The 27,998-nt window shown below is 48.1% G+C and overlaps 1 protein-coding gene and 1 long non-coding RNA gene across 6 annotated transcripts in view; one reads left to right on the plus strand and one right to left on the minus strand.

Moving 5' to 3' along the window:
• Window positions 1–475, minus strand: part of LOC134949510 (uncharacterized) — a 75,501-nt gene extending 75,026 nt beyond the window's left edge. The window contains exon 1 of one of the 2 annotated variants that reach the window (XR_010183171.1): window positions 418–475. This is a non-coding gene — a long non-coding RNA (uncharacterized LOC134949510). The remainder of the gene's footprint in view (window positions 1–417) is intronic. The other variant, XR_010183172.1, reaches the window with a different exon arrangement.
• Window positions 4–27,998, plus strand: NEU1 (neuraminidase 1). Of its 4 annotated transcripts, none has more exons than XM_063938123.1 (7): window positions 4–278; window positions 3,394–3,447; window positions 5,245–5,437; window positions 14,391–14,653; window positions 14,938–15,120; window positions 15,315–15,534; window positions 27,019–27,998. In XM_063938123.1, exons 2-7 carry the CDS (start codon window positions 3,403–3,405, stop codon window positions 27,234–27,236), a joined length of 1,122 nt encoding a protein of 373 aa, XP_063794193.1. In that variant the 5' UTR covers window positions 4–278; window positions 3,394–3,402; the 3' UTR covers window positions 27,237–27,998. The 4 variants fall into 4 exon arrangements, with proteins under 4 accessions (XP_063794193.1, XP_063794190.1, XP_063794192.1 ...); XM_063938120.1 differs by lacking the exon at window positions 4–278 and adding an exon at window positions 543–788; XM_063938121.1 differs by lacking the exon at window positions 4–278 and adding an exon at window positions 1,339–1,386.

The following is a 27,998-nucleotide window of genomic DNA, read 5'->3' on the forward strand; positions in this document are numbered from 1 at the left end:
GGGGCTGTGCAGCGGTACAGCAGCTATATACAGGCGGCAGTGATACAGGCAGGGGCTGTGCGGCGGTACAGCAGCTATATACAGACGGCAGTGATACAGGGCAGGATAGCTATATACAGGGGCAGTGTGCAGGGAGGCGGCGCTGTGCGGCGTTACAGCAGCTATATACAGGCGGCAGTGATACAGAGCAGGGGTTTTGTGTGCGGCGGTACAGCAGCAATATACAGGCGGCAGTGATACAGGCACGGACTGTGTGGCGGTACAGCAGCTATATACAGGTGGCAGTGATACAGGCAGGGCAGCTATATACAGGCGGCAGTGATACAGGCAGGGCAATGATACAGAGCGGGGGTTGCTGTGTGTGTGTGACCGGACACACCGGAAAATAGACCGGAAAATAGACTCGGCGTCACTCACCGGCGCTATCTCCCTGCAGCCGGGGACAAGTAACCCCCCTCCCCCACACAGCGCGGCCTATCACTGGCTGCTGCTGCTCTGCACACACCCACGTGACCCGGCGCTCAGCTGACTCTGGTCATGTAACTGGGTGATGTGGAGGCTCCCGGAAGTGTCCTGCGGTATATCGTAAGCTGTGTCCCGGCAGCGGCCCCTGTGCGGGGGATCTGCGGCTGCTGCGTACACTCAGGGGCCCGGGAAGAGGCTGCTCCAGGAGGACGTGCAAGCTGACGTGCAGAGCTTCCACTATGGATCACAGGGCTCCCATCTGCTGGCTGCTGCCCATTGCCCTGGCACTGCTGGGCTCTGCATGGTGTGCACCCTTTACCCAGGTACAGTGCAGGGGCTGCTGGGGCTGGGAGCCTGCCGTCCTGCTCTCTGTCTAGCCGCCCTTTGTGGAAACTTCCCGCAGTGTAATATTATGGGCTCCTTTTAGCACCAATGCTTTAGTGTCACAGTGATACTGATGAATATGCCATCAGTATTTCTCATGGCTTACCTACCAGTGACAGTGGAGTACTCCGCGCTGTTGGTGGCAGCCTACCGGCGGGCTGTTCTGTAATGCACATGTGAGACGGCAGTCTGTACACTAGAGAGCTTCCCCAATGGTGGAAAGGCTTTTGCTGGGTCCACATTGCCAGTAGGGTGGCCAGTCCCGGGATTGGGATCGTCAGGATCCCGGATTATTGTCCTAAAATTGTCCAGTATTGAATCCCAGGATTTGAGTTTCCAATCCCCGATATTTCAGGATTAGCCAACACCTTTTTTTTTTTTTTTTTTTAATGCCGGCAGCGTTGAGCATCTTCAGCAGACTCTGATGCTGCTCGGCGGCCCCTGGCTGTGCGCACTGTGCAGCGTGATGTCAGAGGTCGCGCTGTGCAGCCTGACGACAGCCACATGCACCGCCCGGACCTCATTGCGCTGCCCAAAGTAAGTGGACTCTCCTGTTCAGAGGGGATGTGGTCAAGATCCCGCCGGACGGAATCCCGTCGGTCGGAATCCTGACCGGCACAATCCCGACATTCTCCTTTTGTGGGTGTCCACGACATCCATAGAGGGAGAATAAATTAGTGTGGCGAGCATAGCGAGCCCGCAAGGGGCTGCATTGCGCTCGCCCTCCTGTCGGGATTGTGCCGGTCGGGATTCCGGTGTCTGTATTCCGACCGCTGGGATCCCGTCCAGCGGGATTTCGTACTGATCCCGTCCAGAGGGTGGTGAGTTGTTGTGTGGGCTTGGTGGGACATTGAAGAATTTAATTTTAAAACCAACTTATTCCCAGGACTGAACAATGGTCCAGGGATTGGCCTCCCTAATTGCCAGCAATGGAGACTGTACAGCAATCACCTTGTGTGCGTAAGCTGTACAGAATGGCGGTAAGACAAGCTTGCGGACTTGGGGCGTCGCTGGGAGATGAGCTCATCTCTGCGCCACCTCTTCCTGCTGTAGTAAACGCATCGACTCGGGAGTCCATTTACACTGCCACTGACCCGGTATTCAACCTGGGTATAACACTGCTTTATTCCCGGGTTGAATTGCCGGGTCAGGCAACCCGCGATTTCGGCTTCGCCCCTTTCACACCGCACGCCGACCCGTGTCAACCCGGCAATATGCCGGGTCGATACCGGCTTATTTGTGCGGTGTGAAAGGGGTATAAATTGCAGTAAGGGTCTGCATGTTAGTGGTGTGGTAGGGCATAGACTGGCAGAGGCTCCCGTCTTCTGTCTCCTGGGCAGAGACTTTCTGTAGGAAAATGAAGTGTCTTCGTGGCGAATGTACAAACCTGTTCTACCTGTTCCTTGTTATTTAATAATTTCCTTAACCAGTTAACTGGCATGGTCAGATCACATGCGAACACGCCACCCCACTTTGTCCCCCCGTTTTTGACAAGGAGATCCATTCTGCAGATGTACATAATATAATATTTAAATATTTAAAAAAATACTTTTTAAACTATTTTAAATAAAACAAATAGTTAAAAAACAATGTTATGAACGGTTTTGAAGGGGAAAAAAATACTGCTAAATAGTATAAGGCCTGAATCGGATTTTGATGCAATTAAATTTTTTATTTTTTTTTAAACAATGTGCACCTATGGAAAACCATATTGCACTGCAGGCGTCGCAGATTTTATATTTTATACTCCGGAAGGGGCTCAGTCTGCGCTTAATTCTAAATTTTAGTGTGAAACCAAAGCTGCCCGGTGTTTCTTCTTTACATATGGATGCAGCCAGTAATTTCACTGCATGCAAAATAAATAAATGAGTAAATATATTTGCTTCCCCTGCGTTGCAACATGGTTTGCACCAGCAGCAAATTTTTCCGGTTTTGTTTAGCTCCTAACTCTGAACCGTGCCCTCCATATGTATTATATAGGAGCTATAGGGGAACATCATGATGCCATATTCTATGAACCCCATATTCCCATGCAGTACTATGGACAGGGTCCTTTGGATCGTTAAAAGGGAAACACATAATTTTGGTTCAAAATGTGCCCAGGGTTTGCTTATTATAGGGCAGCACTGTCTCTGCTGCATGGCACCTATGTTTGGCATGGAAAGGCAGCCTAAAAAGTCACCGTCTGGAGCGTCTTTGGACACTTCAGGCCTATGCCTTCTCCTTGGTCCGTGCAGCCCTGCCCCCTTGTTGTGATGTGATGACATTGCACAGTATGACTTCTCAGATTCTAAATGCTTGGTACAATTCTCAGTAACTGTCTTTGGGGGGGAATTCAGTTCGGCGCAAAGGACGCAGTGTGCCATTTTGGAATGTCACATTTCGCCCTGTAACATCGCACATTTTCCCTTGCACCCCAAGAGGTTGGGGGCACATCACTTTCATTTGAATTCCACCTATTATTCTGTGTTATGTGCAAATTAAAGATTGATATCACCAAAAATATTTAATGAAATTATACCTAATGTTTCTTCTCCCTAACAGCTAGCAAAGATGCGGGGGAGGTCCAATACCAAAACGACGACGTTTGGCATAGGGGTCAGTGTTTCTACCACCGGTGCTGGTTGTGTGATATCACCACTCAGTTTGCACTGTTGTTGGGAAATGGGGTGGTGCAGTTTGAGTGGTACTTGGTTGCCAATAGGGGCGCACACACAAGTTGTAGGGGTGTAAGGTATCCATTCAGATGGTCGACAGTGTTAAGGTCTGCATTCACTAGTGGTCGACATTGACATGGACAAATGGTTGACACATGAAAAGGTCGACAGGTCTTTTTAAAAAAAAAATTACAACTTTTTCATACTTTACCATCCACGTGGACTACGATTGGGAATAGTAACCGGCATGGCGAGCGGTACACTAATTGGGGTTACCGGTCATGTTACGGAAAAAATGACACCAAAATCAGTTCAAAAATCCACGTCGACCTTTTCATGTGTCGACCACTAGTGGTCAACTTAGTGAATGTCGAACTTAACATTGTCGACCATTCATACCAGAACCGGGGGTGTAAGTGTTCCATTTCTGTTGGTGCTTCTAATTTGAATCTATAGACTTTCCACCTTCACTAAAGATCTGGTTTTATTATGGTCACTATGTCAGCATTTGTGTTTCTTAAGGGTGTATACACATGGGTGTGGGGAAGGCGGTTTCCATAACGTCTAGCAGTCGGCGGACTAGACAGATTGCACTTATTGTTGCCTGTCCAGCATTAGAGGCGTGTAAGTGTACTTTGTGTATCCGAGTGAATGATCATTGTTCTTCCAGCCGCTCCCATGCAGAGGAACGCTTCCCAGAAGGATGTGTATGAACCGTGAAGATCACTTTAATAACTGATTTCCACTTGCCTGCACCTGAGGTTTCTATGTGTCATGCAGTCCGTGGGGTAAATCTCGCCTTCATGCCGTCGGATTTACTATACCGCGGTTTGGAGGGTGGTTTAAAACCAGGATTCAGAGCACCTGCCAGTTCCAAATTACTAGTTAATTATATTTTTATTGCCCCTTTGATATAAATATGAAGTAAAATAGTGTTGCTGTTGGAGGCACATAATAATGCCCCCCTTCAATATAAAGTATAAATATATATATATTTATAGTTGCCAACTTTGGCAAGCGCCTCTCTTGGAGGTCCCTAGAGCGTAAGGTCCACGTGGGCAGGTTGAGGTGATGTTTTGCTGCAGTTCCAGACCTTTGTCACTTGCGGGAGGCGAGCTGACTGGATCAATTGCAAAACGCCTTTCTATTGCCCCTTGCCCCGCCCACTCCATCTAAGACGTGGTGGTGGCCGACAGTTTGTGAGAAAATAAGCCACTTTTCTGAGGGCCATTTGACTTAGCCCAAATGTAGTACTTTTTTTTTTACCTCAGATTGCCCCAAAATTGTTATTAGTGTAATGGTACTATTGGGGCCAAACCATGTGCACTGCAGGTGGGGCAGATGTAATGTGCAGTGAGATTAGATTTGGGTGGGTTATATTGTTTCTGTGCAGGGTAAATACGGGCTGCTTTATTTTTACACTGCAATTTACATTTCAGTTTGAACACACCCCATCCAAATCTAACTCTCTCTGCACATGTTACATCTGCCCCCCCTGCAGTGCAGCATGGATTTGCCCATTAGTGTGCTATCTTTGGTTTGATAACAAATAAGGCCCTATATTACTAGTTAAACTTAAATATGTCCAACAATTTGTAAACTTCATGGTTGAAATCCAGAGATTTGCACTAACCACCTCTTAAGTAAATGAATCCCTTTATGTGTTTGGTGCAGGGCTGGATGTGTACTGTATAAATGGTTCAGTGTATAACCCTTTGCCCTGTCTCTTCCCAAAAAGGTTTCCCCAGTGATTACTATGGAACAGTTGCTGTGGGTCAGTGGGCGAATGATTGGCGGAGTTGACACATTCCGTATCCCTCTGATCACCTACACCCCTCGGGGACACCTCTTGGCATTTTCCGAAGCCAGGAAATATTCTGCCTCTGACCTAGGAGCTAAGTTTATCGCCACCCGCAGGTCACAAGATGGAGGTGAGAATGAAATCATTGTCAGGTTTATGTGTACACTAATGTCAACATTATTATTAACAGTTTCTTATATAGCGCAGCAAATTCCATTGTGCTTTACAATTGGAACATGGCAGCCATTTTGTTATAGCCAAGGCATCTGTACGTGGGTGTTTGTTGAACAATAGAAGGAAAAATGTCTGTGCACGTTACCGTTCGTATGTCATAAAATTTAAATTAAACTTTTTCTGCAGTTACCAAGAATTGCTACAGCTATTGGGGTATATGCAATTGCGGTCGAATTCCAGAAATTGTCGAAAAACTGGACTTTTTCGCCCCCCAAAAAAATTCGCCAATGCAATTCAGTACTTTCCGTCAAAAAAACGGACTTTCAAAATTCGACTTTTTGAAATTCGACATTTGTCAAATTCGACTTTTCTGCAATGGTACAAATGCGGCAATTCGACAAAAGTATATTCAATTGAAGTTTGGAAATTCGACAACAGTGCTTTTAGACAGTAAATTCCTCATTTTCAATCTGCCACACACTTTGGTGGGTGAATCTAATAAAAAAAAATTAAAACATGTTTTTTTTGGTGTTTTTTTTATTGATAATAGCATATCTATTTATATTAGAAGGGATTAGGTACTTGGTTTGTCTTTTTGGGAGGCACAAGTATTATTTATATATTTTTAAAAATATTATTATTATTTTTTTTTAAATTGGAATGGTAAAATCCCGAAAAAAAATGGCGTGGGGTCCCCCCTCCAAAGCATAACCAGCCTCGGGCTCTTCGAGCCGGTCCTGGTTCTAAAAATCCGGGGGGAAAATGGACAGGGGATCCCCCGTATTTTTAAAACCAGCACCGGGCTCTGCGCCTGGTGCTGGTGCAAAAAATACGGGGGACAAAAAGAGTAGGGGTCCCCCGTATTTTTTACACCAGCATCGGGCTCCACTAGCTGGACAGATAATGCCACAGCCAGGGGTCACTTTTATACAGCGCCCTGCGGCCGTGGCATTAAAATATCTAACTAGTCACCCCTGGCCAAGGTACCCTGGGGGAGTGGGGACCCCTTCAATCAAGGGGTTTCCACCCCCCCCAGCCACCCAAGGGCCAGGGGTGAAGCCCGAGGCTGCCCCCCCCCCCCCCCATTCAAGGGCTGCGGATGGGGGTCTGATAGCCTTGAGAAAATTACAAGAATATTGTTTTTTCCTGTAGTACTACAAGTCCCAGCAAGCCTCCCCCGCAGGCTGGTACTTGGAGAACCACAAGTACCAGCATGCGGGAGAAAACGGGCCCGCTGGTATCTGTAGTACTACTGGAAAAAAAATACCCAAATAAAAACAGGAGACACACACCTTGAGAGTAAAACTTTATTGCACACCTGCCGACACACACATACTTACCTATGTTGACCCGCCGACTGCCACGTCTCCTGATCCGACGATCCGAGGTACCTGTGAATAAAATTATACTCACCTCAATCCAGTGTCTAGATATAAATCCTCGTACTTGGCAAAACAAATAAACGAACACCCGACCAAGCCGGACTGAAAGGGGTCCCATGTTTACACATGGAACCCCTTTCCCCGAATGCAGAGACCCCCACCCCCGTGACTGCTGTCACAGAAAGGTCTCTTAAGCCAATCAGCGAGCGCAACGTCCTGGCACTCTGCTGATTGGCTGCACGTCTGAGCTGTCAGACAGCGCATCGCAAAGCCTCTCCATTATACTCAATGGTGGGAACTTTGCGTCAGCGGTGAGGTCACCCGCGGTCAGCGGCTGACCGCGGGTAACCCCACCGCTGACGGCAAAGTTCCCACCATTGAAAGTAATGGAGAGGCTTTGCGATGCGCTGTCTGGCTGTATGCGCGTGTGAGCTCAATCAGGTGAGTGCAACGAAGTAGCGCTTCCTGATTGGCTGAAGGGACCTCTGTGACAGGAGTCACGTGGGGTCCCGGCATTCGGGGAAAGGGGTCCCATGTGAAAACGTGGGACCCCTTTCAGTCCGCTGGTCCGGGTGTTCGTTTATTTGTTTTGCCAAGTACGAGGATTTATATCTGGACACTGGATTGAGGTGAGTATAATTTTATTCACAGGTACCCCGGATCGTCGGATCAGGAGACGTGGCAGTCGGCGGGTCAACATAGGTAAGTATGTGTGTGTCGGCAGGTGTGCAATAAAGTTTTACTCTCAAGGTGTGTCTCTCCTGTTTTTATTTGGGTATTTTTTTCCCCAGTAGTACTACAGGTACCAGCGGGCCCGTTTTTCTCCCGCATGCTGGTACTTGTGGTTCTCCAAGTACCAGCTTGCGGGGGAGGCTTGCTGGGACTTGTAGTACTACAGGAAAAACAATATTCTTGTCATTTTCTCAAGGCTATCAGCCCCCCATCCGCAGCCCTTAGATGGGGGGGGGACAGCCTCGGGCTTCACCCCTGGCCCTTGGGTGGCTGGGGGGGGGACCCCTTGATTGAAGGTGTCCCCACTCCCCCAGGGTACCCCGGCCAGGGGTGACTAGTTGGATATTTTAATGCCACGGCCGCAGGGCGCTGTATAAAAGTGACCCCCGGCTGTGGCATTATCTGTCCAGCTAGTGGAACCCGATGCTGGTGTAAAAAATACGGGGGACCCCTACTGTTTTTGTCCCCCGTATTTTTTGCACCAGGCGCAGAGCCCGGTGCTGGTTTTAAAAATACGGGGGATCCCCTGTCCATTTTTCCCCCGGATTTTTAGAACCAGGACCGGCTCGAAGAGCCCGAGGCTGGTTATGCTTTGGAGGGGGGACACCACGCAATTTTTTTTCGTGTTTTTTCCCGTTTTTACCCTTTTTTTAAAAATCGGAACAAAATCCGTCAAATCGGCCGTTTTTCGTCAGCGGGACTGTCGAATCCGTTTTTTATTGAATATGGTCAATTTCGGCACCCACTTGCCGAAATTAGACGGTCGAATTGTGTAGAATTAAAAAAACGGCCGAAAAATTGCCGCGATTCGCCGCTAATTGCATATACCCCATTATGTGTATTTGTGGCCACGCCATCTAGTGGCAAATGTAGGTTACAGCAGGAAGTAAAGCTGAAGGCGTATTATGGAGTTAATTTAATTCATGATTGTTTTAATCTGTTTTATATTAATGCAGGTGTGAGTTTATGTTGTTGTTGTTGTTTTATATAATCCAAAAATAAAACATTTTATAGTATAATATAAATAATTTTTTTACAACATGTAATCAAAATGTGTCACAGCCCCAATCTACACAAATACTCTGATTTGTCAAACAAAAATAAAACCATCTCTGTCTACCTATGTACTATACATTTTTCTCTATCGTCCTAGTGGATGCTGGGGTTCCTGAAAGGACCATGGGGAATAGCGGCTCCGCAGGAGACAGGGCACAAAAAGTAAAGCTTTAGGATCAGGTGGTGTGCACTGGCTCCTCCCCCTATGACCCTCCTCCAAGCCAGTTAGATTTTGTGCCCGGCCGAGAAGGGTGCAATCTAGGTGGCTCTCCTAAAGAGCTGCTTAGGAAAGTTTAGCTTAGGTTTTTTATTTTACAGTGAGTCCTGCTGGCAACAGGATCACTGCAACGAGGGACTTAGGGGAGAAGAAGTGAACTCACCTGCGTGCAGGATGGATTGGCTTCTTGGCTACTGGACATCAGCTCCAGAGGGACGATCACAGGTACAGCCTGGATGGTCACCGGAGCCTTGCCGCCGGCCCCCTTGCAGATGCTGAAGTAAGAAGAGGTCCAGAATCGGCGGCAGAAGACTCCTCAGTCTTCTAAAGGTAGCGCACAGCACTGCAGCTGTGCGCCATTTTCCTCTCAGCACACTTCACACGGCAGTCACTGAGGGTGCAGGGCGCTGGGAGGGGGGCGCCCTGGGAGGCAAATGAATACCTATTTTGGCTAAAAATACCTCACATATAGCCTCCGGAGGCTATATGGAGATATTTAACCCCTGCCAGAATCCGTTAAGAGCGGGAGACGAGGCCGCCGAAAAAGGGGCGGGGCCTATCTCCTCAGCACACAGCGCCATTTTCCCTCACAGAAAGGCTGGAGGGAAGGCTCCCAGGCTCTCCCCTGCACTGCACTACAGAAACAGGGTTAAAACAGAGAGGGGGGGCACTAATTTGGCGATATGCTTATATATATATTAAGATGCTATAAGGGAAAACACTTATATAAGGTTGTCCCTATATAATTATAGCGTTTTTGGTGTGTGCTGGCAAACTCTCCCTCTGTCTCTCCAAAGGGCTAGTGGGTCCTGTCCTCTATCAGAGCATTCCCTGTGTGTGTGCTGTGTGTCGGTACGTGTGTGTCGACAGGTAGGAGGACGATGTTGGTGAGGAGGCGGAGCAATTGCCTGTAATGGTGATGTCACTCTCTAGGGAGTCGACACCGGAATGGATGGCTTATTTAGGAAATTACGTGATAATGTCAACACGCTGCAAGGTCGGTTGACGACATGAGACGGCCGACAAACAATTAGTACGGTCCAGACGTCTCAAAAACACCGTCAAGGGTTTTAAAACGCCCGTTTACTTTAGTCGGTCGACACAGACACAGACAGGGACACTGAATCCAGTGTCGACGGTGAATAAACAAACGTATTCCTTATTAGGGCCACACGTTAAAGGCAATGAAGGAGGTGTTACGTATTTCTGATACTACAAGTACCACAAAAGAGGGTATTATGTGGGATGTGAAAAAACTACCATAGTTTTTCCTGAATCAGATAAATTAAATAAAGTGTGTGATGATGCGTGGGTTCCCCCCGATAGAAAATTATGGGCGGTATACCCTTTCCCGCCAGAAGTTAGGGCGCGTTGGGAAACACCCCTTAAGGTGGATAAGGCGCTCACACGCTTATCAAAACAAGTGGCGGTACCGTCTATAGATAGGGCCGTCCTCAAGGACCAGCTGACAAGGCTGGAAAATATAATAAAAAGTATATACACACATACTGGTGTTATACTGCGGCCAGCGATCGCCTCAGCCTGGATGTGCAGAGCTAGGGTGGCTTGGTCGGATTCCCTGACTAAAAATATTGATACCCTTGACAGGGACAGTATTTTATTGACTATAGAGCATTTCTATATATGCGAGATGCACAGAGGGATATTTGCACTCTGGCATCATGAATAAACGCGATGTCCATAACTGCCAGAAGATGTTATGGACACGACAGTGGTCAGGTGATGCAGATTCCAAACGGCACAGTATGGCCGTATAAAGGAAGAGGACTTGTTTGGGGTCGGTCCATCGGACCTGGTGGTCACGGCAACTGCTGGAAAATCCACCGTTTTTTACCCTAAGTCACATCTCTGCAGAAAAAGACACCGTCTTTTCAGCCTCAGTCCTCTCGTCCCTATAAGATCATATCTGCCCAGGGATAGAGGAAAAGGAAGAAGACTGCAACAGGCAGCCTATTCCCAGGAACAGAAGCGTTCCACCGCGTCTGACAAGTTCTCAGCATGGCGCTGAGACCGTACAGGACCCCTGGATCCTACAAGTAGTATCCCGGGGGTACAGATGGGAATGTCGAGACGTTTCCCCTTCGCAGGCTCCTGAAGTCTGCTTTACCAAGTCTCCCTCCGACAAGGAGGTAGTATGGGAAAAAATTCACAAGCTGTGTTCCCAGCAGGTGACAATTAAATTACCCCTCCTACTACAGAAAAGGGGTATTATTCCACACTATATTGTGGTACTGAAGCCAGAAGGCTAGGTGAGACTTATTCTAAAAAATTTTTTTTTGAACACTTACAAAGGTTCAAATTAAGATGAAGTCACTCAGAGCAGTGATAACGAACCAGGAAGAAGGGGACTATATAGTGTCCCGGGACATCAGGGATGCTTACCTCTATGTCCCAAATTTGCCCTTCTCACTAAGGGTACCTCAGGTTCGTGGTGCAGAACTGTCACTATCAGTTTCAGACGCTGCCGTTTGGATTGTCCACGGCACCCCGGGTCTTTACCAAGGTAATGGCCGAATTGATGATTCTTCTTCGAAGAAAAGGCGTCTTAATTATCCCTTACTTGGACGATCTCCTGATAGGGGCATAGTCCAGGGAACAGTTGGAGGTCGGAGTAGCACTATCTCGGATACTGCTACAATCAGCACGGGTGGATTCTAAATATTCCAAAATCGCAGCTGATCCCGACGACACGTCTGCTGTGCCTAGGGATGATTCTGGACACAGTCCAGAAAAAGGTGTTTCTCCCGGAAGAGAAAGCCAGGGAGTTATCCGAGCAAGTCAGGAACCTCCTAAAAACAGTGCATCATTGCACAAGGGTCCTGGTAAAAATGGTGGCTTCCTACGAAGCAATTCCATTCGGCAGATTTCACGTAAGAACTTTTCAGTGGGATCTGCTGGACAAATGGTCCGGATCGCATCTTCAGATGCATCAGCGGATAACCCAATATCCAAGGACAAGGGTGTCTCTCCTGTGGTGGTTATAGAGTGCTCATCTTCTAGAGGGCCGCAGATTCGGCATTCAGGATTGGATGCTGGTAACCACGGAGCCCAGCCTGAGAGGCTGGGGAGCAGTCACACAAGGGAAAAATTTCCAGGGAGTGTGATCAAGTATGGAGACTTTTCTCCACATAAATATACTGGAGCTAAGGGTAAATTTATAATGCTCTAAGCTTAGCAAGACCTCTGCTTCAAGGTCAGCCGGTATTGATCCAGTGGGAAAAACATCACGGCAGTCGCCCACGTAAACAGACAGGGCGACACAAGAAGCAGGAGGGCAATGGCAGAAACTGCAAGGACTTTTCGCTGGGCGGAAAATCATGTGATAACACTGTCAGCAGTTTTTCATCCCGGGAATGGAAACTGGGAAGCAGACTTCCTCAGCACGACCTCCACCCGGGAGAGTGGAAACTTCATTGAGAAGTTTTTTCCACATGATTGTAAACCGTTGGGAAATACCAAAGGTGGACATGATGGCGTCCCGTCTGAACAAAAAACGGGACAGGTATTGCGCCAGGTCAAGGGACCCTCATGCAATAGATGTGGACGTTCTGGTAACACCGTGGGTGTACCAGTCGGTGTATGTGTTCCCTCCTCTGCTTCTCATACCTAAGGTGCTGAGAATTATAAGACGTAGAGGAGTAAGAACTATACTCATGGCTCCGGATTGGCCAAGAAGGACTTGGTACCCGGAACTTCAAGAGATGCTTACAGAGGTCTTATGGCCTCTGCCGCTAAGAAGGGACTTGCTTCAGCAAGTACCATGTCTGTTCCAAGACTTACCGCAGCTGCGTTTGTCGGCATGGCGATGGAAAGCCGGATCCTAAGGGAAAAAAGGCATTCCGGAAGAGGTCATTCCTACCCTGGTCAAAGCCAGAAAGGAGGTGACCGCACAACATTATCACCACGTGTGGCGAAAATTTGTTGCGTGGTGTGAGGCCAGGAAGGCCCCACAAAGAAATTTCAACTCGGTCGTTTCCTGCATTTCCTGCAAACAGGAGTGTCTATGGGCCTCAAATTGGGGTCCATTAAGGTTCAAATTCGGCCCTGTAAATTTTCTTCCAGAAAGAATTGGCTTCAGTTCCTGAAGTCCAGAAGTTTGTCAAGGGAGTATTGCATATACAAACCCCTTTTTTGTGCCTCCAGTGGCACTGTGGGATCTCAACGTAGTTCTGGGATTTCTCAAATCACATTGGTTTAAAACCAGTCAAATATGTGGATTTGCAGCATCTCACATAAAAAGTGATCATGCTCTTGGCCCTGGCCTGGACCAGGCGAGTGTCAAATTGGTGGTTTTTTCTCAAAAAAGCCCATATCTGTTTGTCCATTCGGACAGGGCAGAGCTGCGGACTCGTCCCCAGTTCTCTCCCTAAGGTGGTGTCAGTGTTTCACCTGAACCAGCTTATTGTGGTGCCTTGCACCTACTAGGGACTTGGAGGACTCCAAGTTGCTAGAAGTTGTCAGGGCCCTGAAAATATATTCCAGGACAGCTGGAGTCAGAAAATCTGACTCGCTGTTTATACTGTATGCACCCAACAAGTTGGGTGCGCCTGCTTCTAAGCAGTCGATTGCTCGTTGGATTTGTAACACAATTCAACTTGCACATTCTGAGGCAGGCCTGCCACAGTCTAAATCGGTTAAGGCCCATTCCACAAGGAAGGTGGGCTCATCTTGGGCGGCTGCCCGAGAGGTCTCGGCATTACAACTCTGCCGAGCAGCTACGTGGTCAGGGGAGAACACGTTTGTAAAATTCTACAAATTTGATATCCTGGCAAAAGAGGACCTGGAGTTCTCTCATTCGGTGCTGCAGAGTCATCCGCACTCTCCCGCCCGTTTGGGAGCTTTGGTATAATCCCCATGGTCCTTTCAGGAACCCCAGCATCCACTAGGACGATAGAGAAAATAAGAATTTACTTACCGATAATTCTATTTCTCGGAGTCCGTAGTGGATGCTGGGCGCCCATCCCAAGTGCGGATTATCTGCAATACTTGTACATAGTTACAAAAATCGGGTTATTATTGTTGTGAGCCATCTTTTCAGAGGCTCCGCTGTTATCATACTGTTAACTGGGTTTAGATCACAAGTTGTACGGTGTGATTGGTGTGGCTGGTATGAGTCTTACCCGGGATTCAAAATTCCTCCCTTATTGTGTACGCTCGTCCGGGCACAGTACCTAACTGGCTTGGAGGAGGGTCATAGGGGGAGGAGCCAGTGCACACCACCTGATCCTAAAGCTTTACTTTTTGTGCCCTGTCTCCTGCGGAGCCGCTATTCCCCATGGTCCTTTCAGGAACCCCAGCATCCACTACGGACTCCGAGAAATAGAATTATCGGTAAGTAAATTCTTATTTTTTCAATTGATTTGAGAGCATACGTAGTTAGTGCAATATATACGTTTATGTATCGTCCTGGGGTGACTTGCAGACGTGATCTAGGTCTTGAAGTTAATGGTTGAGCTCCCCTGACCTGGTACATTATGATTCTAGGCTGTTTGTATCTACAGGTTACACATGGAAAGCCACCTCCTTCATTGTGGATGATGGCTCCACTCCAGATGGACTCAATTTAGGAGCTGTGGTGGTGGATGATGAGACGAGAAACATCTTCCTGGTGTACACGTTGTGTGCCCACTACCTTCAATGCGAGGTTTCCAGTGTCATGGTCACCAACAGCTCAGATGATGGTATAACGTGGAGCACCCCAAGGAACCTCTCACGTGAGATTGGCACCAAAATGTTTTCCCCAGGTCCCGGATACGGAATCCAGGTGATTGCAGGGAGATGGGCAGGGTTGAGGGATGAGGACAATAGGACGTTTGGCTGGGGGGAAATGTGGTGGGGTAAAGAGAGAGGATAATAAATAAAAGGGTTTCTTGGGCTCCTTAGAAAGTGGGCTGAGAAGAAAAACACAAAGGACTGCAGTCCTTAGAATAGACATGCTTAGATAGAGGGCAGGAGGTGACTCTGTCCATGTCCTTCTTCATCTTATCTCTACTTCCAGGATTTGGTATTTATAGGTCTCCTCTAATCTAATAAATTCTATCCATGCAGAAAAAGCTAGAGCCAAAGAAGGGGCGTCTCATTGTGTGTGGTCATGGAACCCTGGACGAGGACGGAATCTTCTGTCTTCTAAGTGATGACCATGGGAACACCTGGAAAAAAGGGGGAAGCCTAGAGGGGCTTCCCTTCAAGCAACAAAAAAGGCAGGGGGACTTCAGTCCAGATGAGTGTCAGGTAATGACTGTGGAGACGTTGGAACCTTCAGCTTCTCACGCTGTATCTTCCTTTACCACCACTTCTTCTATTGTCTTCCATTAGAGTCCTCCTCTACTCACAGACCTTTCTTTCTCTACTCAGCCGTTGTCACCCACAATCCAATTTATTTAATGATCTATATTTTATCATATCTTGTTTTATCTACATTTCAGCCCTACGAGCTCCCAAATGGCACAGTGGTAATAAATGCCCGGAATCAGTACTTTTATCACTGCCGCTGTCGGATTGTGGTGCACTCTACTGACGGTTGTGACTCTCTGCCACTGGAAAACGTCCGCTTTGATGAGAACTTGCCGGACCCAGCTGTGGCCGCGGGGGCTTTATACAAGGATGGAATGACCTACTTTGTTAATCCAGCAAACCAGGCTCAGAGTAAGATTTTCTTTTTGTTCACACTTCCCAGATTTTCCAGTATTCCCATGTCTGCTGCCAAGCCCCATTCTCTACCCCAAAACTTTTTTTTTCTCCTCTTTGCATCATTCCGTGTGCTTTCTTCAGGGATTGTGAGCACCATTAATTTTTTTATTACCAGTTATTTATATAGCGCACACATATTCCGCAGCGCATTACAGAGAGAATATTTGGCCATTCACATCAGTCCCTGCCCCAGTGGAGCTTACAATCTATATTCCCTAGCACATTTTACACGCACACACATTCACACATAGGGTTAATTTTGTCAGGAGCCAATTAACCTACCAGTATATTTTTGGGATTGTGAGAGGAAACCGGAGTACCCGGAGGAAACCCACGCAAGTACGGGGAGAATATACAAACTCCACACAGTTAGGGCCATAGTGGGAATCGAACCCATGACATCAGTGCTGTGAGGCAGTAATGCTAACCATTACACCATCCGTACTGGATTAATGGGGTAATCCATGTATGACCAGCTTTCACACCTTCTCTGTTATGGGCAAGTGGGATATGTCCTAAACACTGCAGGGGCTCAAATGGATAGGAGGGCTTCCGAAAAAGTCTCAACCTTATAGTTGCTATCAGATTTGATTATGGGGTGAAGATTGATGACCTAATCACACTTTGAATGTGATGACATCAAAAAGCCTCGACCCTTCCAGGCAAAACACTGCAGACATTCCTATAAGCCAGGACTTACGGGAGGGAGCATTAAAAGTGAAATTCAGAGTCTTCTGGAAAAAATAAACCAACAGCTCCAATATACAGTACTGTGCAGAAACGATGCTGCAGAGTAAGAATGCTTTCAAAAATAGAGGTGTTACTAGATTGTGTTTATCAATTAAAATACAAAGTGAATGAACAGAAGAGAAATCCAAATCAATATTTCTCTAACGTCCTAAGTGGATGCTGGGGACTCCGTCAGGACCATGGGGAATAGCGGCTCCGCAGGAGACGGGGCACAAAAATAAAGCTTTAGGATTAGGTGGTGTGTACTGGCTCCTCCCCCTATGACCCTCCTCCAAGCCTCAGTTAGGTTTTTGTGCCCGTCCGAGCAGGGTGCAATCTAGGTGGCTCTCCTAAAGAGCTGCTTAGAAAAAGTTTTTAGGTTTTTTTTATTTTCAGTGAGTCCTGATGGCAACAGGCTCACTGCATCGAGGGACTTAGGGGAGAGAATTTCAACTCACCTGCGTGCAGGATGGATTGGATTCTTAGGCTACTGGACACCATTAGCTCCAGAGGGAGTCGGAACACAGGTCTCACCCTGGGGTTCGTCCCGGAGCCGCGCCGCCGACCCCCCTTACAGATGCTGAAGATTGAAGGTCCGGAAACAGGCGGCAGAAGGCTCTTCAGTCTTCATGAAGGTAGCGCACAGCACTGCAGCTGTGCGCCATTGTTGTCACACACTTCACACCAAGCGGTCACGGAGGGTGCAGGGCGCTGCTGGGGGCGCCCTGGGCAGCAATATTTAATACCTTTATGGCAAAAGAATACATCACATATAGCCATTGAGGCTATATGTATGTATTTAACCCATGCCAGTTATCTAAAACTACGGGAGAAAAGCCCGCCGAAATAGGGGCCGGAGCTTATTCTCCTCAGCACACAGCGCCATTTTCCTGCTCAGCTCCGCTGTGAGGAAGGCTCCCAGGACTCTCCCCTGCACTGCACTACAGAAACAGGGTAAAACAGAGAGGGGGGGCATTTTTTTGGCGATATTTTGATATATTTAAGCTGCTATAAAGAACAACACTTATATAAGGTTGTTCCCATATATATTATAGCGCTTGGGTGTGTGCTGGCAAACTCTCCCTCTGTCTCCCCAAAGGGCTAGTGGGGTCCTGTCTTCGATAAGAGCATTCCCTGTGTGTCTGCTGTGTGTCGGTACGTGTGTGTCGACATGTATGAGGACGATGTTGGTGTGGAGGCAGAGCAATTGCCGATAATGGTGATGTCACCCCCCAGGGAGTCGACACCGGAATGGATGGCTTTGTTTATGGAATTACGTGATAATGTCAGCACATTACAAAAATCAGTTGACGACATGAGACGGCCGGCAAACCAGTTAGTACCTGCCCAGGCGTCTCAGACACCGTCAGGGGCTGTAAAGCGCCCTTTACCTCAGTCGGTCGACACAGACACAGACACTGAATCTAGTGTCGACGGTGATGAAACAAACGTATTTTCAAGTAGGGCCACACGTTATATATGATCACGGCAATGAAGGAGGCTTTGCATATCTCTGATACTGCAAGTACCACAAAAAGGGGTATTATGTGGGGGGTGAAAAAACTACCTGTAGTTTTTCCTGAATCAGAGGAATTAAATGATGTATGTGATGAAGCGTGGGTTAACCCAGATAGAAAAATGCTAATTTCAAAAAAGTTATTAGCATTATACCCTTTCCCGCCAGAGGTTAGGGCGCGCTGGGAAACACCCCCTAGGGTGGATAAGGCGCTCACACGCTTATCAAAACAAGTGGCGTTACCGTCTCCTGATACGGCCGCCCTCAGGGATCCAGCTGATAGGAGAATGGAAACTACCCTAAAAAGTATATACACACATACTGGTGTTATACTGCGACCAGCCATCGCCTCAGCCTGGATGTGCAGTGCTGGGGTCGTCTGGTTGGATTCCCTGACTGAAAATATTGATACCCTGGATAGGGACAGTATTTTATTGACTATAGAGCAATTAAAGGATGCTTTCCTTTATATGCGAGATGCTCAGAGAGATATTTGCACTCTGGCATCGAGAGTAAATGCGATGTCCATATCTGCCAGAAGGAGTTTATGGACGCGACAGTGGTCAGGTGATGCGGATTCCAAACGACATATGGAAGTATTGCCGTATAAAGGGGAGGAATTATTTGGCGTCGGTCTATCGGATCTGGTGGCCACGGCAACTGCCGGAAAATCCACCTTTTTACCTCAGACCCCCTCCCAACAGAAAAAGACACCGTCTTTTCAGCCGCAGTCCTTTCGGTCCTATAAGAACAAGCGGACAAAAGGACAGTCATATCTGCCTCGGGGCAGAGGAAGGGGTAAGAGAGGGCAGCAAGCAGCCCCTGCCCAGGAACAGAAGCCCTCCCAGGGTTCTGCAAAGCCCTCAGCATGACGCTGGGGCCTTACAAGCGGACTCAGGAGCGGTGGGGGGTCGACTCAAGAATTTCAGCGCACAGTGGGCTTGCTCACAGGTGGACCCCTGGATTCTGCAGGTAGTATCTCAGGGTTACAGGTTGGAATTCGAGAAGTCTCCCCCTCGCCGGTTCCTAAAGTCTGCTTTGCCAACGTCTCCCTCAGACAGGGCGACGGTATTGGAAGCCATTCACAAGCTGTTTTCTCAGCAGGTGATAGTCAAGGTACCCCTCCTACAACAGGAAAAGGGGTATTACTCCACACTATTTGTGGTACCGAAGCCGGACGGCTCGGTAAGACCTATTCTAAATCGGAAATCTTTGAACCTGTACATACAAAAATTCAAGTTCAAGATGGAGTCACTCAGAGCAGTGATAGCGAATCTGGAAGAAGGGGACTTTATGGTGTCCCTGGACATAAAGGATGCTTACCTGCATGTCCCAATTTGCCCTTCACATCAAGGGTACCTCAGGTTCGTGGTGCAAAACTGTCATTATCGGTTTCGGACGCTGCCGTTTGGATTGTCCACGGCACCTCGGGTCTTTACCAAGGTAATGGCCGAAATGATGATTCTTCTGCGAAGAAGAGGCGTATTAATTATCTCTTACTTGGACGATCTCCTGATAATTGCAAGGTCCAGAGAACAGCTGGAGGACGGAGTAGCACTAACCCAACTAGTGCTGCAACAACACGGGTGGATTCTGAATTTTCCAAAATCTCAGTTGACCCCGACGACACGTCTGCTGTTCCTGGGAATGATTCTGGACACGGTTCAGAAAAAGGTGTTTCTTCCGGAGGAGAAAGCCAGGGAGTTATCCGAACTTGTCAGGAACCTCCTAAAACCAGGGAAAGTGTCTGTGCATCAATGCACAAGAGTCCTGGGAAAGATGGTGGCTTCTTACGAAGCGATTCCATTCGGCAGATTCCACGCACGAACTTTTCAGTGGGATCTGCTGGACAAATGGTCCGGATCGCATCTGCAGATGCATCAGCGGATAACCTTATCGCCACGGACAAGGGTGTCTCTTCTGTGGTGGTTGCAGAGTGCTCATCTGTTATAGGGCCGCAGATTCGGCATACAGGACTGGGTCCTGGTGACCACGGATGCCAGTCTGAGAGGCTGGGGAGCGGTCACACAGGGAAGAAACTTCCAGGGAGTATGGTCAAGCCTGGAGATGTCTCTTCGCATAAATATACTGGAGCTAAGAGCGATTTACAATGCTCTAAGTCTGGCAAAACCCCTGCTTCAGGGTCAGCCGGTGTTGATCCAGTCGGACAACATCACGGCAGTCGCCCACGTAAACAGGCAGGGCGGCACAAGAAGCAGGACAGCAATGGCAGAAGCTGCAAGGATTCTTCGCTGGGCGGAAGATCATGTGATAGCACTGTCAGCAGTATTCATTCCGGGAGTGGACAACTGGGAAGCAGACTTCCTCAGCAGACACGATCTACACCCGGGAGAGTGGGGACTTCATCCAGAAGTCTTCCACATGATTGTGAACCGTTGGGAAAAACCAATGGTGGATATGATGGCGTCCCGCCTCAACAAAAAACTGGACAGGTATTACGCCAGGTCAAGAGACCCTCAGGCAATAGCTGTGGACGCTCTGGTAACACCGTGGGTGTTCCAGTCAGTGTATGTGTTCCCTCCTCTGCCTCTCATACCAAAGGTATTGAGAATTATACGGCAAAAGGGAGTAAGAACGATACTAGTGGCTCCGGATTGGCCAAGAAGAACTTGGTACCCGGAACTTCAAGAGATGCTCACGGAGGATCCGTGGCCTCTACCTCTAAGACCGGACCTGCTTCAGCAGGGACCGTGTCTATTCCAAGACTTACCGCGGCTGCGTTTGACGGCATGGCGGTTGAACGCCGAATTCTAAGGGAAAAAGGCATTCCGGAAGGTCATTCCTACACTGGTAAAAGCCAGGAAGGAGGTGACTGCACAACATTATAACCGCATTTGGAGAAAATATGTTGCGTGGTGTGAGGCCAGGAAGGCCCCCACGGAGGAATTTCAACTGGGTCGATTCCTACATTTCCTGCAAACAGGATTGTCTATGGGCCTCAAATTGGGGTCCATTAAGGTTCAAATTTCGGCCCTGTCGATTTTCTTCCAGAAAGAATTGGCTTCAGTTCCTGAAGTCCAGACTTTTGTAAAAGGAGTACTACATATACAGCCCCCGGTTGTGCCCCCAGTGGCACCGTGGGATCTTAATGTAGTCTTGGATTTTCTCAAATCCCATTGGTTTGAGCCGCTCAAATCGGTGGAGTTGAAGTATCTTACATGGAAAGTAACCATGCTACTGGCCCTGGCTTCAGCCAGGAGAGTATCAGAATTGGCGGCTTTATCATATAAGAGCCATATCTGATTTTCCATACGGACAGGGCAGAACTGCGGACACGTCCTCATTTTCTGCCTAAGGTGGTGTCAGCGTTTCACCTGAACCAGCCTATTGTGGTGCCTGCGGCTACTAACGATTTGGAAGATTCCAAGTTGTTGGACGTGGTCCGGGCATTGAAAATATATATTTCAAGAACGGCGGGAGTCAGAAAGTCTGACTCACTGTTTATATTGTATGCACCCAACAAGATGGGTGCTCCTGCTTCTAAGCAGACGATTGCTCGTTGGATTTGTAGCACAATTCAACTTGCACATTCTGTGGCAGGCTTGCCACAACCTAAATCTGTCAAGGCCCATTCCACAAGGAAAGTGGGCTCATCCTGGGCGGCTGCCCGGGGGGTCTCGGCATTACAACTCTGCCGAGCTGCTACTGGGTCAGGGGCAAACACATTTGCAAAATTCTACAAATTTGATACCCTGGCTGAGGAGGACCTGGAGTTCTCTCATTCGGTGCTGCAGAGTCATCCGCACTCTCCCGCCCGTTTGGGAGCTTTGGTATAATCCCCATGGTCCTGACGGAGTCCCCAGCATCCACTTAGGACGTTAGAGAAAATAAGAATTTACTTACCGATAATTCTATTTCTCGTAGTCCGTAGTGGATGCTGGGCGCCCATCCCAAGTGCGGATTGTCTGCAATACTTGTACATAGTTATTGTTACATACAAATTCGGGTTGTTATTGTTGTGAGCCGTCTGTTCAGAGGCTCCTACGTTTGTCATACTGTTAACTGGGTTCAGATCACAAGTTATACGGTGTGATTGGTGTGGCTGGTATGAGTCTTACCCGGGATTCAATATCCTTCCTTATTGTGTACGCTCGTCCGGGCACAGTATCCTAACTGAGGCTTGGAGGAGGGTCATAGGGGGAGGAGCCAGTACACACCACCTAATCCTAAAGCTTTATTTTTGTGCCCTGTCTCCTGCGGAGCCGCTATTCCCCATGGTCCTGACGGAGTCCCCAGCATCCACTACGGACTACGAGAAATAGAATTATCGGTAAGTAAATTCTTATTTTGGTGTGGCCACCCTTTGCTTTCAAAACAGCATCAATTCTTCTAGGTACACTTGCACATAGGTTTTGAAAGAACTTGGCAGGGAGGTTGTGCCAAACATCTTGGAGAACTAACCACATATAGTACCAGTCAAAGGTTTGGACGCACTTTCTCATTCATATGAATGAGAAAGTGTGTCCAAACTTTTGACTGGTACTGTATCTTCTGCAGAATAAATTTGGAGTCAATCAGACGCCTCCTTGATGGTATTGCATGATAGATAAGTACCTGCCTGTATCTCTCAGTATTGAAGCACCAAGAAACAGGCACCACTGAGGACCACTGAGGAATGTGCATCAGATGAAAGACGCATCATGCTTGCTTCCTTTCGAAATCAGAAGATGTCCAGAAGTGCCATCAGCTCAGAACTGGCAGAAACCAGTGGGACCCAGGTACACCTGTCTACTGTTCCAAGAAATCTGGCCAGAAGAAGTCGGAGGGGCGGTCATCGGCCTCTTGAGGTGCAGTGCCGCTTCCCCGCTGCAGGACCACCGTTCTGAGGGGCTGTTTGTTCAGCGGAGCATGGCGCCTTAGCTGCCGCAGCATGCCGCACACCCCTAACGCTGCCTGAAGGTGATCATTGGTGGTGAGTAGCAACCGGGGTCATTTCATTCCAGGGCTAATCAAATTAAAGAAGGTCTCTCGGGTGATATGACCTTAGTTAATACTGTTAACTTCCTGAATCATATTCAGGACATGGCTAGAGTTCTCTGTGACTCCCTTAAAGAGATTGGCAATATTAATGCTAGAACCACGGCTATGGCTGTGTCTGCGCGCAGAACCATATAGTTGCGTCAGTGGATTGCTGAGGCTGCATCCAAACGTGATGGGGAATCTCTTACCTTCGCAGGTGAATGGCTCTTTGGAGGTGAACTGGATGCATGGATTTCCGAAGCTACTGCTGGAAAAGCCATGTTTCTCCCTTCAGGGGCTCCACCTGCTAGACGTACCTACCCGGGACCGTCTACTCGGTCCTTTCGGTCCTCCAGATTTCGATCTAGGGCCAGAGGGGCCTCCAACGCAGCTAGAGGCTCCAGGGGAAAATCTAAGAAACCAGCCGTCGCCGGATCTCAGAACCAGAACTCCAGTTCTGCTTCCGCAAAGACTTCGGCATGACGGAGCCCACCCACCCCGAGGGGATCTCATGGTAAGAGCTCTGTTATGTCACTTCAGCCACATCTGGGACAGTTCCTGCCAAGATGTTTGGGTAAGGGACCTTATCTCTCAGGGTTACTAGCTGGAATTCGACGTATCTCCTCCCAAACGATTTTTCAAATCAGGCTTACCAGCTTTGGAAAATATGCGTGGTACGCTAGTACTGGCCATAAACAACTTGGTCCAGTCCCAGGTCATTGTTCCAGTGCCCTTGCTGCAACCAGGACAGGGTTACTACTCCAGTCTGTTCGTAGTACCAAAACCAGACGGGTCTGAGAGATCCATTCTGAATCTGGTCCTTGAATCCTTACCTGAAGGTTTTCAAATTCAAGATGGAATCTTTGAGAGCAGTGATCGCAGGCCTGGAGCAACAGGTATTCCTAGTGTCCTTGGATATCAAGGACACTTACCTACATATCCCAATTTGGCCTCTTCACCAGGCCTATCTGAGGTTTTCCCTACTGAACGATCACTACCAGTTTCAGGCGTTACCCTTCGGCCTGTCTACAGCTCCGAGGCTGTTCACGAAGGTGATGGCAGAAATTATGTTTCAGCTCAGGGTCCAGGCGGTCAATGTAATTCCATACCTGGACGTTCTCCTGATAAAAGCGAACTCCAGGGAGCTTCTATTGCTCCATATAGATCGCACAATCCAACTTCTGTCTCACCACGGGTGGATCATCAATCTGCAGAAGTCCCTCCTGGAACCGTCTCAGCGGCTCCTGTTTCTGGGGATGCTACTGGATACTGTAGCACAGAAAGTGTGCCTCCCAGAGGAAAAAGTGAGAACACTTCAAGAAATGGTTCACATGGTGCTGCAACCTGCTCAAGTCTCCATTCATCTTTGCATAAAATTCTTGGGAAAGATGGTGTACGAGGCGATTCAATTCAGAAGGTTTCATGCCAGACTGTTCCAATTGGACATCCTGAACAAGAGGTCCGGTTCCAATCTTCAGATGCATTGGATGATTCGGCTGTCACACCAGGCCAGGATTCCTCTCCTGTGGTGGCTACAGTCTTCTAACCTGTTGGAAGGTCTAGTCTTTGGGATTCAGGTTTGGATCCTCCTCACGACGGATGTGAGTCCAAGAGGATGGGGAGCTGTCACCCAGGGGGCGCAGTTCCAGGGGAAGGTGGTCCGCCCAAGAGGCCTTACTTCCGATCAACATTCTGGAACTTTGGGCTATCCACAATGCTCTGAAGTCAGGCATCCCCTCTACTCTGGGTTCCAGTGATTTGGGTGCAGTCGGACAACGCCATGGCGGTGGCATACATCAGTCGACAAGGGGGGACAAAAAGCAGGGCCTGCTTTCGAGAAGTGTCCAGAATACTCCTCTGGGCAGAAAGAAATGCAAGAACACTGTCTGCAATCTTCATTCCGGGAGTGGACAGCTGGGAAGCGGACTTCCTCAGCTGCCACAACCTTCACCCGGGGGAGTGAGGACTACACCCTCAGGTGTTTCAACAGATCATCGACAGGTGTGGATACCCACAGATTTACTTGATGGTCTTTCGCCTCAACAAGAAGCTTTGCTACTATTGCTCAGGAACCAGGGACCCACAGACGAGTGCAATGGATGCGCTGACATCACCTTGGCCTTACGAGCTGGTCTACCTGTTTCCTCCAATTCCGCTGGTCCCAAGGGTGCTCAAGCAGATTAGACATCAAAGAGTGGAAGCAATCTTGATTGCCCCAGATTGGCCCCGAAGAGCGTGGTACGTGGCTCTTCTGGACATGTCTGTAGAGGACCCTTGGCCTCTGCCGCTAAGAAGGAATCTTCAACAAGGACTGTTTGTCTACCCGGACTTACGACGGCTTTGTTTACCAGCATGGAAGTTGAGCGGAACATCCTAGCTCACAAAGGGATTTCCAAAAAGGTCATTGCCACTATGGTGCAAGCCAGAAAACCTGTGACGTCAAAACACTATCCTCGTATCTGGTGGCGATATGTCTCTTGGTGCGAGGAACGTACATATCCCTCTGCAGAATACCACTTAGGAAGGTTCCTGCAGGCTGGTGTGGATAAAAGCTTACGTCTGGGATCCATTAAGGTCCAGAATTCAGCTCTTTCCATCTTCTTCCAGAAGCAGTTGGCTCTCTTGGCGGAAGTTCAGATCTTCTCATTCCCATACAACCTCCTTTCGTGCCACCTACGGCACCTTGGGATCTGGATGTAGTGTTACGCTTTCTACAGTCCTCCTGGTTTGAACCTCTGACGACGGTAGAAGACAACTACCTCACGTGGAAAGCAGTGATGTTACTGGCCCTGGCTTCTGCTAGGCGTGTCTCAGAATTGGGGGCCTTGTTGTGCAAAAGTCCGTACTTGGTCTTTTACGAGAACAGAGTGGAGCTGAGGACTAGACAGCAGTTCCTGCCGAAGGTGGTCTCAGCGTTTCATTTGAATCAACCTATTGTGATTCCGTCTGGTTCTGGCACTTCTGCTCCTCCGGAGGCGTTGGATGCTGTGCAAGCCTTGAAACTCTGTCGAGAGGACGGCTCAGATCAGAAAGATGGATTCCTTGTTCGTGCTGTATGATGCGCAGAAAAAGGGTTTCCCTGCTTCTAAGCAGTCCATTGCTCATTGGATTAGGCTTACTATCCAACAGGCCTATGCGTCAGCAGCCTTACCTGTTCCACAGTCTCTGAAGGCCCACTCTACCAGATCGGTGGGCTCTTCCTGAGCGGCTGCCCGTGGAGTCTCGGCCCTACAACTGTGCCGAGCTGCTACCTGGTCGGGGAAGAACACCTTTGTGAAGTTCTACAAGTTTGATACCCTGGCCAAAGAGGATACCCAGTTTGGGCAGGCGGTGCTGCAGATGTGTCTGCACATTCTGGAAGCTTTGGGACATCCCCATCGTTCTAATCTGTTCCCCAATATCCCTTATGGATGCTAGAGAAAATAGGATTTTGAATACCTACCGGTAAATCCTTTTCTCGTAGTCCATAAGGGATATTGGGTGCCCGCCTCTTTGAGGTGACTCTCTGCAGGTTCTCTGTTCAGTGTTTCCTGTTCAGCTGTTGCTGTTAATGTTGCCAGGCGTTGCTGGCTAAGTTATATGTTTGTGTGCTGGTGTGTAAATCTCACCACACCTTTTGTTATTATGTTCCTTCTCAAGTATGTCATTGTCCTTTAGGCACTGTTTTACCTATAACTGAGCTGCAGGAGGAGGCATAGAGGGGAGGAGCCAGCACACCCAGTTGAAGAAACTTAGGAGGAGCCAGCACACCCAGTTGAAGAAATTTAGGAGGAGCCAGCACACCCAGTTGAAGAAATTTAAAGTGCACTGGCTCTTTTGGACCCGTCTATACCCCATGGTACTAATCTGTAACCCAATATCCCTTATGGACTACTAGAAAAGGATTTACCGGTAGGTATTCAAAATCCTATTTTTTTTTTTTTTTCCATATCTTGTGAATTGATTCACACTAAGTAATTGTATTATATTTTAACTGATATTCATGTATTAGGAGGAATAAGGCACCCCTTACTGTGTTCTATATAAGGATAAGAGAAACCGGCCTACAGCCTTGTGCAGTTATATGCCCAGGAACTACCTCAGTGACCTCTAATAACCATATATGTCACAGTAGGAAGTGCGTTACCTCCTGGATCTCTTACACCAGTGCTCTCTTCTCATTACCTATATGTTACATGCACTTAACCCTCCCTTCTCCAACCTTCATTCCCCAGGAGTAAACCTCACTCTGCGTTGGAGTTCCACTTCTGGGGACTCTTGGGACCAGAAGTCCATCCAGATCTGGCCGGGCCCCAGCGGATACTCGTCCCTGACCACCTTGTCGCATCGGATCGAGGACAGTGAGAACCTCTTCATCATCTACGAGAAGGGCAGAAAGGACATTACGGAGTCCATTGCTTTTGTTAAGGTCAACCTCTACGGACACGTCTGACCTTGCTTCTCATCGGCTGCTGCATCTGATGTGGAAAGTCACCGCATTGCTTGTTAGACTTGTTGCTATAAAGTGACTCCTTTTATAGACCCAGACTCTGGTCATGGACTTTCTCTCTTCATAAGAGATCAGTTTGAGCTATTCTAGCTTCTAGATGACCACTCCTATTTACTATCATTCTCTCACATTGCACTCACAAATTTCTATTTGTTATTTACACTCTATTTTTTCTGGCTTCTTATGTGGGACGCGCTACTCAAGAGAAGGACGAGGCAGACTCCGCAGCTTTCGGTTTCCTAAAAGGACATTTTCTGATGCTTTATATATGTATGGAGGGGTGGTGGGGGGGGGGGGGGGGGAATTGTTAAATTTAAATTATTTAATCTGTTTTCAGGCCACTTTTTTGTGGTGACTGGAACAATTTCAGATCTGTACCACAGGGGAATTCTAAATGTCACTTTTTTTGTAGGTCTCAAAATCAATCAAGAGGGGAGAAAACACCCTCTGTGGGGAGGGGGAATCTTTCATAAGTGTGTAAATATGTGTATTATATGATATGATCATGGCGGTGTTTTGCCCGGGATCTTTATAAAGTTCCGTTCCCCTTCCCCACTCTACATCTTTAAACCACTTTGCTAGAATCAAAGAGAAATATGGGTTTGTAACGATTAAATTATTTGGATACCTGTAAGTATGGAGCTTATATAATGGACGGAGTTTTATATTTTTTTTCAGCCTGAATAAAACTGGATTGCTGATCTA

The sequence above is a fragment of the Pseudophryne corroboree genome, chromosome 8, assembly GCF_028390025.1.
Source record: "Pseudophryne corroboree isolate aPseCor3 chromosome 8, aPseCor3.hap2, whole genome shotgun sequence".
Lineage (NCBI taxonomy): Eukaryota > Metazoa > Chordata > Amphibia > Anura > Myobatrachidae > Pseudophryne > Pseudophryne corroboree.

Coding starts and splice junctions, on each gene's coding strand:
- NEU1 (XM_063938120.1), top strand. CDS start 705: ATGGATCACAGGGCTCCCATCTGCTGGCTGCTGCCCATTGCCCTGGCA. Junction 15,121..15,314: donor TCAGTCCAGATGAGTGTCAG/GTAATGACTGTG, acceptor TCTACATTTCAG/CCCTACGAGCTCCCAAATGG. Junction 15,535..27,018: donor TCCAGCAAACCAGGCTCAGA/GTAAGATTTTCT, acceptor TTCATTCCCCAG/GAGTAAACCTCACTCTGCGT.